Source organism: Thunnus thynnus, chromosome 1 (assembly GCF_963924715.1).
Source record: "Thunnus thynnus chromosome 1, fThuThy2.1, whole genome shotgun sequence".
NCBI classification, from domain to species: Eukaryota; Metazoa; Chordata; class Actinopteri; order Scombriformes; family Scombridae; genus Thunnus; species Thunnus thynnus.
Genome location: NC_089517.1, coordinates 31,489,583 through 31,506,474, shown reverse-complemented (window position 1 = coordinate 31,506,474; position 16,892 = coordinate 31,489,583). Strand labels below are relative to the sequence as shown.

The 16,892-nt window shown below is 41.1% G+C and overlaps 1 protein-coding gene across 2 annotated transcripts in view; it reads left to right on the top strand.

The window, feature by feature from the left end:
* LOC137186600 (AT-rich interactive domain-containing protein 3B-like) overlaps positions 1-16,257 on the top strand; it is a 54,537-nt gene extending 38,280 nt beyond the window's left edge. For both annotated transcript variants that reach the window (XM_067595652.1, XM_067595662.1), the window contains exons 5-9: positions 7,579-7,762; positions 8,873-9,132; positions 10,864-11,136; positions 11,567-11,659; positions 11,861-16,257. In XM_067595652.1, coding sequence (XP_067451753.1) covers positions 7,579-7,762; positions 8,873-9,132; positions 10,864-11,136; positions 11,567-11,659; positions 11,861-12,054 — 1,004 coding nt within the window. In that variant the 3' untranslated portion in view covers positions 12,055-16,257. The remainder of the gene's footprint in view (positions 1-7,578; positions 7,763-8,872; positions 9,133-10,863; positions 11,137-11,566; positions 11,660-11,860) is intronic.
* The last annotated feature ends 635 nt before the right edge of the window (positions 16,258-16,892 follow it).

Here is a 16,892-nt window from a genome sequence, read left to right as displayed (position 1 = left end):
CTAAATTCTCTAGAAGAACATGTTTGTACATGCAAGTAACGGACACTCAATGCAACGTTTGTAATGATACCATTTCTTAACCACAACTGTGCAACAAGGGTGGTAAAACGTTCACACTAAATGTATGTGTCATACATGCAACAGGTTTTAGTGGTTGTTGCAATCAGTAGTGCTTCAGACATGAAGCAATAAGAAAAACGCAACACTTTCCTAAGACCAATTATTGTTTTTATTATCTGAATCATTCATTTACTCACTAAAAGCACCTTCTTTCCAGATAATTGGTTGTTACCTTCAAATATGGCTTCTGGGTGGAGCAACTTAACCCCCTGAAGCACTAATGGATGGATGCATAAACAGATACACATACTACACATTGACTTTATCAAGCCCAAAGCAGAGCAGAGAGGGGTAAATTTCACTTGTGTATGGTAGGCAGGTAACAGACATCTATCAGGTAGCCTTTATCCACCGAATGTCTTATTTTTCTATGAATTTCTATCACAAAATTGTTACATCCTCATGACCTAAAACTCGTTTGCCATATATTTGTAATGTGCTGAAGAGCCATTTCTCCACTAGAAATTAATGTATGCAACTATTTGTATAGTATGTGCAACTATATAGTCCAGTATATTCCTCTAATGTGATTTTCCCTAATATGAATGGACATCCTGAGAAAGCATATCAATTATCCAAATTTTCCCTATCTGGCATACACTTCTTAGAGGTCCTCTTAATCTTTCTGAGGTCCTCCAGAAATTGAATGACCAGTGACCCAGAGCAACTACGTAGTGTAAAAGACATCAACCATCTCTCCGTCAGTTCATCCATCTCTCTGTTGGCTCCATATCAGCCAGTGTTGATTGGGGTCTAGTCAGTTGATCTGCCGGGTCTCTGGGGATCCAGGGGACTTGGGTTACAGTTGGAGAGGCCATCTCACTTTTCGCGCCATCCAACCTTTTCAATCCCCTTCCCCCTCTATTTCACCAGGTGACCCATCTTCATGACCCACGGAGAAGGAGTCATGTTTCTCTCTCTTTTTCTTTCTCTCTTCTGTCCGCCTCTCTTATTCAGTTCAAAGATGCTTTACTGGCATGACTGTCAAAAGATGAAGTCTGGCCAAAACAGCACAGTACGTTAAATATCCTATAAAACTGTATCTGTAACTCTATGGCAATACAGAGATTTATTGCCAAATTGCATTTGACAAACTTCTAATCGTGTAATTCAAGTTTTAATAGTGTCATTATTTGCAGTCTGACAGCCTCCCCAGTGTGTGAACAGCAGTGAGATTTACAGCTTCTAGCTGTTGTTTGGAGCCTCGCCAGTTTTGCAATGTTTTACACCACAGGCTGAAGCAGTTGACAGTGCACAGAAGACAGCTCCTTTAATATATTGGCTGCCTGCTTGCTGTAATAATTCTTACTGAGAAGCTACTCTCACTGTTTCCTGAGTAAATATAGCTTCAAGTGACTTATCCATCATTGAATGTTTCCTTTTTTCCCCCCTCTTAGTATTTGTTCTTTTAATTGAGACAGAAGGAAAAGTGAGAGGAAGAGACAAGAGAGAAGGATGTAGTGGTTTTTGATATTCCTAAAATAACAAGCTGAATCTGAACTGTGTCTACAGTGAGACCTGCAGAAATGGTTGTTTAGGCCCCAAAATTTATGAAGATATTTACATGAAAGTCATAAAAATATATGTCGAGTATATATGAGATTCTTACACGAACTCCCAGACATTCCTGCTTATTGTGTTCCTCATCACATCTCAGCTTAGTACAGTTGGCAGAAGACAAACCATTATTTCTTTATCTGTCCTGTCTTGCTGCTCTCCCTTTGTCTGCCTCTCTCTCCCTGCTTTTCTCCCTTTGTCAATTCACATTAATTGCACTTTATTGACATGGCAGGAATGAAACCTATGCAGCCGAAGGTATAGAGCATATCGACAGACATATTTTAAACTTTATTAGACGACTGTCCCTCTGTTTCTATCTCTCTGTCTGTCTCTGTACCAGCTGTGGCTTTAGCTTCATGCTTAGAATAGCGATGTATCTATAGTGTAACGTTACATTTAACTTCCCTTATGTGGAGGGTACATATCTTAACACTTGATATGAATTGGTCCGTCATGCGAGTGGTGGCTCTGCCTGGACTAAAGATAGCGAATTCCATACACTCAAGGCTTTTTTACCTTTTATGTCCCTGGCCATGCATTAAAAATAAAACAAACATGCCCCAGCATACAGCGGGGTCCTGACAATATGCTGCCCCGACATACGAACATATAAACTACAGCCAGGGGCTGCCCGACATAAAGTAAACTCCCAGCATGTGGAGTCCAGACTCTCGTCTCTCCTGTCAGTGTCTCTCTGTCCCGTGCTAATGAAGGGTTTTGGCTGTTCTGTATTGGTATTCCCATCAAACGCAATTTTTGAAATGATGGATTAAAGGTGGCAAACAGGTATACCACTTATTATTGTAATCCTTTTCTTGTCACTGGTGTAGTTTATGCCTTCAAATAATTTATCTTCTTTATATAATAAAGAAATTTAATAAAGAAAGTGTTGTTGCAGTGGACAATTTATAAACTGCTTTGGCAATAGGGTCTCTTACTAAAAGCCATTCCACTAAGTGAACTAAATATACTAATTTTGAACATACTAAGTGGTCTTAAATGCAGAGTGAGATGTAACCCTGGTTTGGTCTGATGTGGTGTGTAGATGTGGTGGTTGGGGCTTGGAGGAGGGGGAGGAAGGTGTGGGGGCTCTGAAAGGACTCAGACACTGCCATGAAGCCAGGGGCTGTTTGTGTTGGCTGACACCTTCCTTACAGCAGTAATCCAGTCTTTCTCCAGCTGGCTGGCTAGTAGCTACCACACCTCCCCCTTCTTTTTTTCTTTCCTTCCTTCTATCCTTCCGTCCTTCCCTCCTAGTGGCAGAAAAAACAGTCACAGAAAGTGTTTCCTTCCCTGCTTTTTTTTTTCTCATCCTTTACCTTTTTTTTTTTACGTAATCTCTGCTCATTTCCCTCCTTTCTTTTCTCATCCCTGTTCTAGTTCTGTTTTTCTATCTTTTGCTCTCTTTGTAATTATATTCATTTCTTTGTATTTATATTCATGTCATTAATCTGAGTCTCTTCCAGTAATGATCAGTAGATTCAGTAGAGTTCAATACAACCAAACACTATGAGATGATGTGTTGTTTCCTCCTCTCTGTTCGTTTCTTCCTGTCTTTCCTCGCTGTAGATGATAGTGAAACCTCACACCAGCCAATGCTCATTCAGTAAAAAATTCATTTCCTGTGTGTTGTCCGCTGGAAGGCTGTCGCTCTGTCACTTAATTATTTAAAAAATGCCCATCATGTGAAGTCAGTGATATTTAATTTACCACTACTGGCGTCAGGGGCACCCAATTGATTTATTATAGAGGCCCTTTAATGTGAACAGCTGTTTCCTGCTAAAAATAGGTCAGGGGTCAGATAAAATGACCTTGTTCCCTCTTTTTTTTTTTTGCCCTCACATTGAGATAGAAAGCTTGGACTGTAATGTGAGGTGGGAAATGTTAATGTTTGATTCAGATGGACAGTCTGCCTCTGTCTGTCACAGTCTGTTTAATGTCTCCCAGTGCATGAGGCCAGTACTGGCGATGGTGATTATTACGAATTGTGTATTGATCAATGTCCCCAGCCTCTGAAATTATGGACATAAGGCTTTTTACTTGATTACAGATTTTACTGTATAAGTGAGTGTGCATGAACATGGTTTATTTTCATTCTCTTGTGTGTCAACACAGAGATTTATTTTCCCTCAGTGTAAATGCTGAAAATTAAATTAATCAAATACAAAGATATCGACTATCTGCACAAAATATCCGCTATATCACCTAACATTAGATTCTCTGTAGAAGTATCAGCTTCAAAAGGTCTAGTCAAACCCTAGATTTTATGTCTTTATCTCAGCTTTTACAGTCTTTTTCAGTTATACTCACAGCCTTTTTTCCCCTCCTCTGTCTCACTCTCTATCTGTATTCCTTATCATTTGAAGTCTAGCCGTTTGAAGGCTAGCCGTGTGGCTCTTGTGTTCACAGTGGAAGTCAGAGGAAGGACTTAGGGAGTGGTTCAGGGGCCCTCAGCCGCGGCACTTCCCACCAGAGCGACCTCTGACCCCTGGTGCCATTAATCACTAGGCTCCTGATGGCCCTGTCCCTGGGGGAAAATCAGTCCGGGGCAAAGGATGATGGGAGGTGAAGCCTGTAGCCAATTACAGATTGGCTCAGAGCAGCCAAGTGGACAAATCACGGCTTTACAGAGAGATGAAATATCCAATAGCTGCCTACTTGAGTCCGACGTGGCCTGATGCCATGAAGTGTTTTTATATGTGGTCTCAAATCATTGTGGATTCTGTTGTCTCTAGTCTTCTCTAAAAAAAAAGAAAAAAAAAAGTATGCAATAGGGTGAAATGGGAGCATTTATAACAACAGAATAATGCATAAAAAGGGGCTGTGAGACAGAGGAGTTGTACTGCTGTGATCAAAAGAAATGTTTTGGACTGGTCTAATTAAGCCTGTTAGAGCTAAATGTCTCCAGGGTTGAAAACACAGCAGATGTGGGACACCAAAGGCAAGCGGCAAATTAGGGAACTCTCTGGCTAACTGCCCAAGTGTTGCTAATGTGATTTTTGGTCAATTACAGCATTATCAAAGGTGCTTTCCCAGCTCTTTCACATATGATCGGGCCATGCTGAAATGTGAAACCTGGTTGATGTCACGTGTTGACTAATTAATGCTGTTTTAGGTTTCAAAAGCAGCTCTGGTCCTCTTAAGATATATAGATAGCTATTTGGTTTCCTCTCTTCCACACACAACAGTCACTGTGCTCCTGTTTAAAATGTAATTTTATTTTCTCTCTTTGTGTTCTTATTGTTAAGTTGCTGAAAATAGCTCTTTGTGAATACATTAAATCAGATTTTGATTTGACAGCAGATACTGATAAAGGGCTGAATAAAAGCATAGGTGTGAATTAAAGCCTAACTAACAGCTGGCCTGTCACTGTGGGGCCAGCGCTGTTGTGTCTCATTTGTTTTGCTCTCATTGTTCATGGCCGGGCCAGTATGAAAACATGGCTTCCTGCTGACCTGCAGTTTAATTCACACATCAATAACCCCTGGCTGATCTCTGACCCCTCTAGTTGTACTAATTGTTTGATGCAGGATTGATGTCCAACGCTGCATTAAATAACTGACGGGGCGCTGGCAGCAAAGCATTCCTGGTGCTTTGATCCACTGCGTGTTCTGGAAATGTTGCTACTGCCCAGAGTTGTAGTCAGAGGTCTGCCAGCAACATCATGTTTACTGTGCCACCACAGGATACAATTTATCTTCTTTTTCAGGTTGATAGGAGGGAGAATAAGCAAATGTGTAATCTACAGAAGGACAGGATTATTTAAAATGTGAGATTTACACAGTTGCCTATTAAACTATATAGTATTTGTTGTAATTTGTGTGTACATTTATATACTACTATGTATGCTGGTAACTTGGTTGCAACTGAAGATATATCAATACAGCTGCAGTATGAAAATAGCTACAACACAGTGTTAATAGTAAAAACCAATTAAGGTCCTTTTTGAAGGCTAATTTAACTTATTGGTGAACTAAATGGTAATACAAGCCTGACCTTTTAACAGAGACATTTAATACTAACTTATTGCTCCTCTCCTCAAAGCTAATCCAAATGATCTGTAAGGATGCTGGTATCTTGGCCAAAGGCCCTCTTGTTTTGCTAATTGTTAATTGGCTCTAGAGATAAGATGTCTGTTTTCCTAGAACAGAATTTTCTGCAGCTTTAAGAAGCTGAACAATATTAACTGCATACAGTGTGCTGTGGTGCTGTGGTTATGCTCAGGGTGAGAGGAGGCATTACAGATCTGTCTAGGTGGCTGTAATTTTCTTTTTTTATTTTCAAGGTTATATCTGTTTTCTACTGTTACCACTAAATCACACCGGCATTCAGATACAATCTTCTAATATTTTGTCTACCCACATGTACATAAATGGAGGTGGAGGTGTACTTGAGGTGTATTTGATTTTACAGGTGTACCTTATAAACTTGTTCCACTCTACATTTGTATTCCTGCATTCCTACCTGTATTTTCTGTATTATCCCGGCTCTCTCTGATTACTTGTTGATCTGTGTTTGAATGTATAGACCTCAGCAACAGGTTCCTATTCTCTCCAAACTCTAAAAACCTGATTCACATTCCATTGTTGTAATGTTAACGTGCAGAATGAGGAAACTGTGATGCCAAACAATGATTGTTCGATGTTGCAGCCACACCGGCACTCCCAACACCTGTGTAGAGAAGCAAGTGCGCCATAGTCACGTATATTAACAGGCTTACAAGCCTTTCCTCACTCCCGCCTTACTCAAATACCCAAGTCCCAACACCTGTCTGCTAGAAATGTGCTGTATTTATGTTTTTACATTTCACTCAACCTTTTGAGAGTGTTTTTCAGTTAACACAACAGTATAAGTTTTACTTACTACCACCAACATAACAACCACTATTATTAAGCGCACGGGTCAGAGCTGCCACACCTTCCTGATCTCCACTCTTATGCAGGTCCATGTGTTCACTTAGGCCCTTTGCACATGGCTTAAAGACATGTTGCTAACTTAAGAAAATGAATCAGGGCTAATCTTCATGGCCTGATCACACTGCTATTTTACAAAGTCATTAATGAGTCCAATTCCAGGTTAAGAGCAGCCTGTGGAGGGGCTGAGGGATTGGCTGGCATTAACTGAGAAGGCAAATCTGTACGACTCCCCTGCGCTGGGCCTGGCAGCACTAACAGCAGAGGGGTGTGGATTTACTCAGTACAATCCTCTAAATGAGCTTCATTATACTGGCCTATCCAGGAGCCCCCCACCCACCGCTACCCATGGATTAGCAGGTCGTCACAATCCCCAGTCCCCTCCTCCCGCTCCGTGCTTACACTGTTGCACATTGCACTTTTTGATTCTGTTGCATACTGCGAACCACCCCCTCCTCCTCGCTGTCCTCCCCCCGCACGCTCCCTGCAAGCTTCACTGCAGATAAGCTGTTGACAAGATTAATGCATCTGTATCAAAAGTCTAGAGCCGCTTTGCTTTGTGTTGTTTGCGAATCCCCTTTTCCAGGTCAAGCCAGATTGCCTTAACTGGGCTAATATGTTTTCAAGCCAAATTTAACAGACGTACAGGCAACATGCCTGTCGCCCTTGTTTTACCAGTTTCCTGACAGCACTTAGATCAGTATCTGAAGGTCACAAAATGATCCCGACTGTTTCACCATTGATTTGTTGATGAATAAATGCATAATGTAGAATTCATGCTGCCCTTTTCACTGATGCAGCTTTAAATATATTTTCTGTTTTAGGTGCTAGTATGTCTCGGCAGGGACACACGCAAAAGAAATTGTCAAGATTATGTCCTGTTCTCATTGATACAATCCATGTTTATTGTACGTCACTTAGCTATTCATATTCAGATGTATTTGCACGGTATTGATTTATTTTCTGGTTTTCCTCTCCTCCATAGGAACCCCAGTCAATCGTATCCCCATCATGGCCAAGCAGGTCCTGGATCTGTACATGCTGTACAAGCTGGTGACAGAGAAGGGAGGCCTGGTGGAGGTCATCAACAAGAAGATCTGGAGAGAAATCACAAAGGGACTCAACCTGCCAACCTCCATCACCAGTGCAGCTTTCACCCTGCGCACACAGTGAGTCTTTGTGTCCGCGTCACAAAACAACCAGCCAAATCAGTTGCTGTGGTTACTATAGATTGACTGTTTACACTCAGATACGCGGCCTGTTCTTAATGTCTTGTAAACTCTAATTTAATTTACTCCAAGTAAATAAAGAATCTCAAGTGTGTGACTTATCAGCTGGCAACAAGCGGCTTCCTCATGCCATGAATATGCGTGCGTGTGTGTGCGTGTTTTGAGAGAATGTGGATTTGTGTGTGTGTGTGTGTGTGTGTGTGTTGCTGTGGGTGCAGATGTCAATATTAACCTGTGCCCGATTGTTTATACACATGCGAGTTTGTTTCCTCCACCAAGCCGCCTTCCCTTTTCACATTCAATCCCTCTGTTCATTACATCACACATAGAGCTCATTGATTCCCATAGATTTATTGATGTGATTTGGGTCAGAGTTCACAATGACTAAGGTGGGGTTTGACTGACAGCTTGTAGGCCGAGCCTCGACTAAAACTCTCTCGCTCTCTGGACGGAAACCCTTCAGGAGACATAACACCTCTCTATCCTGTCCACTAGCAGGGTGCCCTAATGAACCTTTATGTATTTTTAATGTTGGTGGGCTGTTATGTAGCATCGCTCCACTGGTTTTATCTAATGGACGCTGCTCTTAGCTTCTTATTGATCCTCAGTGCTGCTATTCCACCATTATGCAGTCAGCATGCATATGTTCATTTTACTGTATGTTCTAATGGGATGGAAAAAATACCAGAGCTTTGACTTTGCATACTTTTACAGCTTATGTGACGTCATCCAAGTATACTCAGTATACAAAACACGTTTTGAACAATTTACATACCAGGTGTTTCACTAAAGTCACTGTGATAACATAAATGACAGGACAACAAGGGACCTGGTTGCTATAATAAGTGTATAGGATTAGAGAAAAGTGGCTAACACAGCTAGGTATCTACTAGAGAAACCTGATTTCTTGACCTTGTATTTACATAACCAACTTTCTAACAGGGTTTTTACATGTGTGTCCTAAAAGTAGATTAAAATCTTTTTTTATATTTTGTAAACTTGTGGTGATCTGATGTATTGATTTGTGTGTGTGTGTGTTTTTCTCTTAAGGTACATGAAATACCTGTACCCATATGAGTGCGAGAGGAAAGGCCTCAGCTCCCCAGGTGAGCTTCAGGCCGCCATCGACAGTAACCGACGCGAGGGTCGTCGTCCAAGCTACAGCAGCAGCCTCTTCCGCTTCTCTCCTTCTCCTAGCACAGCTCCCCGCATCCTCTCACCTCCCAAGATGCACCTTTCGGCTCTGGGGGCAGGGACCTCAGGGGCCCTCAACGGCTTGCAGGCCTCACCAGGACCCTCTCTGAAGAAAGGTAGGCACCTTAGATGTGAGTTGCAGAGGAACTGCGGCACAGAGACTTCTGATGGTGTGAATAAAATGTGATTTTTTCACAGTTATGTCTAATGAAGCCATTGTGTGTATATGAGTTTTACACTTAATATTTAGTATGATTTATGTTTTGAAAATAATCACAAACATGTGGCTGCCTATAGAGGAGGGTAATCTTTATGCCACAAATGAAAATATGGGAAAAATAAGTTTATGGTATGCAGGGTTTTTAAAACATTTTCTGCCCACAAGCAAACAGGCTTTTCACAGATTTACACGTGTGTAGCTGTTAAGAATGAAGAAGGGTTTTGCTGGAAAAAAATATGCTCAGAAACCCTTTTTTATGGATTTATGAAGGTTTTATTAAACTGGGTAAATGTTTACTTCAAAGACTGGAGCCTCATTACACTGGTCAAACTGGAGTGTTCCAGTTTGAGACGTGTTGAGACTGTGAAGTATTTATAGAGATATACTGCCCTCTGTCGCAATTGACAGAAACTACATCTAGTCATTGCAATCTATAAAGGCATGGATGGAACAGTACTTACAGATAAGGTTATAGTTAAATGTTTATGGAGGCTTTTTCAGTATCAACATGATTACAAAGCATTTGAAAGACATTTATAGGCCCTGATAGTACATTAAAATGTCTTTTTTTTTCATCATAGTAGCTTGTTCCCTTTTTTGTCAAGTGTGTGCACAGGAATGTTGGTACAAGAATGTGTTATTACATGTGTTTATTACATTGAGTACAATGACCTTCCTTGTCTCCGCTGTGTCCCGTCGTTAGTGTGTGTGTGTGTGTGTGTGTGCGGGCATCTTTATGGTTTTATATGACTTTGTGAGTAAGTGCGTGCCCCAATGTGAGTGTTGTCCGTCCAGGTGTTTAAGAGTCCATGTGTGAACCAATTCTGCCTCAGGCTGCTGAGAGCCCTCACCTTTACTACTGATTAATAACATGGTTCCCACGCCGGGGGACACTTTATGAAATTGGAAGCCTTGAGCCCACATCAGTAGGATCCTGTTGATAACTGTCATTACCCTGCTGTCTGCTATCTGATGTCACTTTGACTTGGCTGGAATGTGACTCCGCCATAGACCCCCACACTATCCATGTTGACTTGTAAAATGCACTGTATTTTACTCCTCACTCACTTGGTGTTTTCATGTAGGATGTCACATGGTTTTGCTGACCCAATCAATGTTGGTGTTAAACTGTTTTGCATGCTCAAGATCAGCTCTGTCTGTCCTAAATCTGTGGTTTTAAAAGTGGAGTTATGGGAACTAACAGGGGATCTAGAAGAGGGGTCAGGGGGTCCATCAGCAGAATAAAGAATGGTTTCATTTTAATGGAAGTTATACTAAATAGAGATTGCTTGAACATTATGCCACTATTTAAAATGCTGGCGGTCTCTGCAGTTCATTACCACTACAATCACTTATTTTATTTAGAACTAAAGGAGACAAATTCAAAGTTTTAGAAATCTTTTATGAAATTCTTTGTGCAAAAACTGAACTTTTCATTCAAACTGATTTCCTGAGAGATCTGTATCGTCTTTGCACTTTCCAAGTTGCAAATGAAGTAAAATTATACGTAACGTTTCTCTTACTGATAGGAAAATTCTGTTTCATTTAATGTGAGGATATATTCAGATTCTTGGACTAATGAATAATTAGCATTGCATAAAACTATCTGTCCATTTCTCTGTTCCAGATGACCTGACCGCCTCCATCATGGCAGCAAGGCCCCCTATGGCATTGACCCTGGGTCAGCAGCAGGTTGCAGGCTTGGCACGAGCTGCCACGCTGGAGCAGCTGAGAGAAAAACTGGAGACCAGCGGAGGAGAGGGGCCGGAGAGGAAGATGGCTCGTCTTGCAGAAGAGCAGCAGCGCCTGATGCAGCAGGCTTTCCAACACAACCTGCTGGCCATGGCTTCCCAAATGCCCATGAACTTGCGCCTGGGAGCCCCCGCCATCACCACCAGAGGTCAGAGCTGCCACGTTTATCAAGATTATGTTAAAAGAACCTGAAAATGTTTCACATTCAGTGTGTTTTATGTCACAAGAGGAACTTAGAAAAAGTTGTGCTTAACAGGTTTGCCACATCTCATTTCAACAAAAACAAGAACTTGACAATATTCTCTGAACATTGTTTTCTTTAAATCAACATTTTTCTACAAAAGTGAATGAACCTTGTAACTGCTTTGAAGTCAGTATTTGGTTGAGGGACTTTTGGCATCGGCATTTGTAAGCCCACTATTTCTGAATAAGCAGATCTAAATATATTACAGGTACTGTTTAAGGGGGAAATGTATAATGCATGTGTAATGTTGGAACACAAAAGATCAAAATTATTTCCTAAAATACAAAATACACAAAAAACTTACCATTTAACAATTATTTCTGTGTATCTTCAGATGAGAAGCAGCAGGACATGTCTCTGAGCATCTCAACCAATGGAAATGCCAGCATCACTGTCTCAGTGGAGGTCAATGGCACAATCTATTCAGGTGTGTATGGGGAAAGAGTGATTAAATGTCACATATGATTGATAAATAATAACAATGTTGAGAGCCCTTTACTTCCATTCAGTGTAATGTGTAATTTTTCCAAGTTAATAAGTTTGTTATGAGGATTTTTGGCCTACAGCCTCCACCACCATTTCTTTTTTCAGGTTTTTAACTAATTTGATGTCCCCCGTCTTCCTACAGGAACCCTGTTTGCCCAGAAGTCTGGAGGGGCCCTGGGGCCCGCTGTGTCAGCTGCTGCTGCTTCAGCCTCCCCTGCTGGAACCAGCTCTAGCTTTGGCTTCTCTGCACCCCTGGCTCAGACCCTCAGCCCCACGTCCTCCTCCTCCTCCAAGGGTCCTGGCTCGGCTGAGCCGGCTCCCAGCGGGTCACCCTAACTCAGGCTGCCCCTTGTACCTGTTCCCCAGGCCTCTCTTCCACCGGGAGGCCCAGCATGAATATACAGTACAATGAGAAACCGATAAGAATAACAAACTGTTGCACAACAAATACCTCATCGACCCTGTCAACCTCTTGGCTGTCCAATCATGAACACAGAGCCCGAGAATATAATATGACAACACGTGCCCAAACGCACAGCTATGCATTTTAATCAACATACAAGTACATACGCACACCACACCACAAACACACACAATCATACACATACAGACACATAACCTACACATACAATCCCAATGTACATGCTAAACACAATCAAGTCAGCCAAAGCCCACTGACAGGTGTAGTCACAACTGAACTTGAAAAGTTTTATCTTAGGACATTTTGTTTGTTTGTTGCCATTTTGTTGTCTTTTTGATTTTGTGTTTTAGAATGATTTTGTTTTTAGTTTTTCTCTTTTTACATACCTCAAATCAAGTAACCTGCAGTTGTGTCTTTACCTCAGGAGCTGTAGTATATTTAACCTGAATCAACTTTATTTTTGTATTCTTTTTTTGACCTAGTTGCAATCAGGGGAAGTCGGGTATCTCTCACCAGTGGAACCTCGTGTACAGAGCACCCACCTCATAAAAAAAAAAACAGGCCTCCAACCTGGGCCACTCAGGTTTCTTTAACATGCTGTAGCCTCTCACTGAACTCAAACTGGTCAATGATGGGATGCTGTAGATCAGCACACTAAATACCTAATTTCATCACTCCGCCCTCAGTTCAGATCATGTAAAGTCCATTAGAATGGCTGGAAGGTTAAAAATGTACACAAACCTCCCAATGTGGACGTGATGTCACCAAACAAATTAGCAACGTGTGGGATTTTTTTATGTCCAGAGAGAAACTTCAACGTCTTGCAGGTCTGCACAAGCTGTTTTTAAACAAGTAGCGCACAATTTTTGGGGAAACAGCAACTCTAATCCACCTCCTGCAGGCCTAGCAGACCCTGAGATCATTTTACCTCCCAGTTCCCACCTATCTAACAGAGAGCTACAGAATCAGGTTTGAGTTTGTTGTCCTCCATTTTGTTTGCGCATCCTTCCTCCAGCTGCAGCCGCAGAGTTGAATGTCAATCCCAACAGCGTCATCATCAATACATAGTCTCTCAGACCTCATACCGGCCTCTCAGCTCTGGAGGGCGTCTCTCTCAGGAAGCAATGTGACAACTGCAAGGAATCACTGTTAATTTAAAGAAGAAAAAAAAAAAAGGATTCACAACTGAAGAATGCACAAGTCTACATGATGTTTAAGAATACCTCATCGGACTCTCTCAAAAGGAGAGCTACTACATACCTCATACGGCTGCAAAGCCATCGAGACTTGACGCCTGAACCCATGATGGAAATCCTACCTGAACCGAAACCGACAAGAACGTACTGACACACTGCTGGTGGATTTTGGGGACAAACAGAACTGGGATGGGCTTTCTATCTCTCTCCTGCATTTACTTGTAGAACTTGTTTTATGCTTGCTTCCGTTTTCTTCTTTTTTTTTTTTTTTTTCTTTTTTTTTTTTGAGATGTTGTCTGAAAAGAGTGATATATCTGCTTTTTTTTTTTTTTTCCTCAGGGAAGAGGATAAGACACTGACACTTGTATTTGTAGAATTGTTAACAGGACTCAAGGTCGCAGAGGTCAAAAAACATAAAAACAAACGACCACGTAAAGCTTAAATTTGACTGCGAACACCAAAAATCGCAGTTAACGTTTTTCACGACAGCGGCGAAATGATATGCATGTGTACAATCATGTGACCAGTGTTTTAACACCTTGATCCTCTGGTCCACGTTAGCCTCTGGTTATTGCACAGCTAGATACCAAAGACTAGCCCAGTCGCTCCTCTTGAAGGATCCTTGTACAATCCCGCCCACACCAGCAGGTGGCGCAGTGGGTGGCAATTAAAATGATACATCTCATTTAATTTGATTTTGAGGGTTTTCTTGAAGCAAGTGAAAATATCTTTAGATGAGGTAAATTCACCAGTTTCAGGAAATAAGTGGGAATATCTGTTTCAGTGAATTCAGTTCATTATCCTTTTCTTGCTTGATTCAAGAAAAACTGGATTTAAAGACTCAAAATCTTATTAGATGACATGTCTAGATGGACATTTTTAAAGGCTATTAGTATATATATTTAAATCCTGCCATCAATAGCAGTAGCGCCTGTTGCTGTGGCATTCTTGAGCTAGCCCCCTAATTAAATCTTAACACTCTCCACCACCCACTGTGGACGTGAGCCACTTCAGCCAGTGTGGACAGAGGCCCACAAATCTGGCCCTTTTATTTAAAAACCAACTTCCCGATAATCCAGAAAGGTATCAGGTATTTTTCTCCCTTTAAAGTAAACTTTTAGCATTTTGAAATACCACAAATGAATTTTCTAGCTTTATCTGTGTTGAATGTGGGGCTTTTTAACTGTTTAGAGACCTCTTAAAGCCCAGTGTGATCAGAGTTGGGCAGCCTTGTTGCTTTTAGTAGACTGTACTTTAGCCATTACGTGTCAGATGTTGCAGACGTTTTGCAGTGCAGATCACAGTTGAGGGAGTGGAGGACTTTGAGGACGGTGCCGTTAGTCCTTTGGTGTACCCTTCAGAACCCTGTATGACACATAACTGTATTTTATAAACGTGAGAATTGTAGATGCCGCCTTAAAGTAGTTGCTGGTGAGAACCGGCCAGTGCAGGTTTCACTACTCGACTGGCTGGGAAATGTCTCTCTTTCTTCGAGCTTAAACCTTTGGAGAGTAATCTCTTTTTTTGGGAAACAAATCAATCAGATGTTGAGACACCAGTTGTTGTGTTAACAACAGAGTTTTGCTATTTATTTGTTCTGAATTTTTTTTTTTTTTTTTTTCCTGGTGGACCTTTTTAGTAACTATTAAGCTTGATCATTTAGGCTGTGTTACTAAAACATTTTCTTGTTTTCAAGTCCAAGCTTTCTGTTTCATCTGCTTAGTCTAAGCAATGACTGTTTGATAGTGTAGCTTCACTGCCTTTGTATGTACATGTGTGAGTGTGTGTGAGAGCAAGTTCAGTTCATGGGTGCAGTGTAGTGTCTCATCTAAACACACAGTAATACCATTAAAGAAACTGCAGGTGGCACCACCACCAGCTAAAGGGGAGAAGCTTGCGTTGCAGCCCACACAGATATATTTGACAGCTCAGACATGAGTGTTGATAACTTTATTTTTTGTTTTGTTTTTAACATTTATTAAAAGGGGAATATTTCCAGCATCAACCTCCTTTACATTCATACAATTTCAGTGGAGTGGGAAGTGTTGAGGGTTGGTCACTCACGACTTCTCCTCTCTGATCTCTGGGCTTTAAACTAGCAACCCTCTGACGGCTTCATGACCCTCCAGACTCCTGTAACCTGACTTGCTGTGTGTGTGTGTGTGGTTGAGTATAAATGAAGTGTTGTGTGTGTGTGTGTGTGTGTGTGTGTGTGTGTGTGTGTGTGTGTCTATTAGAGACCCCCCTACCTCGTCATACCACAATACCTCAGGGCAGTGGGCTGCAGTCACTGTTGAGTTTGATGTTGAAGCTACATTGAGGGGCGAGTACTGACGGAAGCTGCGGTCACTTGGCTGAATGCTACTTAAGACTGACTTTGGTTTTGGTGTTGCATTTTTGATTTTTGTCGTCAGTAACTGCAGGCAAGGTCTCGTCACTCAGGAAGCTGTGAAGTTGGAAGTCTGCAGAAGCTTTTGTCTCTCAGATGATTTTGGAGTTAATTCAGTTTTAAATTGTTTAAAAACTAACCTGATCTGTGTAAAAACAGGCGCATATGCAAGTGGTTATCGAATACCTCATTTATCAATTTTATGTTGTTGTTTTTGGCTTGTACAATGCTCCGTATATTAATTGAACTGTGGGGTTTGTGCATATTTTTGTACTGTTATTATTATTATTAGTATGGACATGATAATAATGATATTACTTATATTATAGTTTTCTCTTTGATTAAAGCAAACAAAAAATAGGACAAAACACATGAATGCTTGTAAAAACTGGTTTGTGCTGATTGTATTTAAGAGGAGCACTTTTCCAAAGTGGTTTTCACACATTCAGTTTTGTTCATATTAGTAATATAAAGATATGGTTCTCAGGGCTTTAAACTTGTATGTCATGATAAAGTTTTACTTTATATCTTAATCCATGTGTGTTTGTTTTACTTCTTCTTTGAAACAACATCTGGCTTCTGAGAACACCACATAACACACCCATTTCTGTTTATCTCACGTTTGCTGTTTGCTGCAACACAAAGATTAGAAGCATTTTTCTCCCAGAAGCATTTTCATATCTTTTTAAAGTGTTCTTCCAGTAAGGTGGTTCAAACAAACTTACACTTTTTACTAATGTCCATAGGCAGGTTTGTGTTACATCAGTTAAACAAGTTCCCAAACACGAAATGCCACCCCTAGGCTTAATTATTGAAATTTGTTACTTCACCACCACCTTGGGCTTTTTCTGAGTCATTCAGGGTTGGGAAGTGCCAATACGTAGATAACGTTAAGCAAGGGGTATTTGCATGAAAGCTTCCCCTCCCCCGTCACACCTTAAAGTGATATGTGGGTGACACATCACACTCAGGAAATGTCACAATGCAAGTTGAAATCTGTCTTCTCTTCAAGCCATTTCGTATTTTACCACCAGTTATAGTGTCCTTTTACATTACTGGGGCCAGACTGGAGCCAGTTGTTATTTGTGTGTTTCAATGGAAACTGTCGATGTGACCTCAAAACCAAAAGTGTCTTTTTCTCGTCATATGTGTGGAGGCTAGTTTCTGT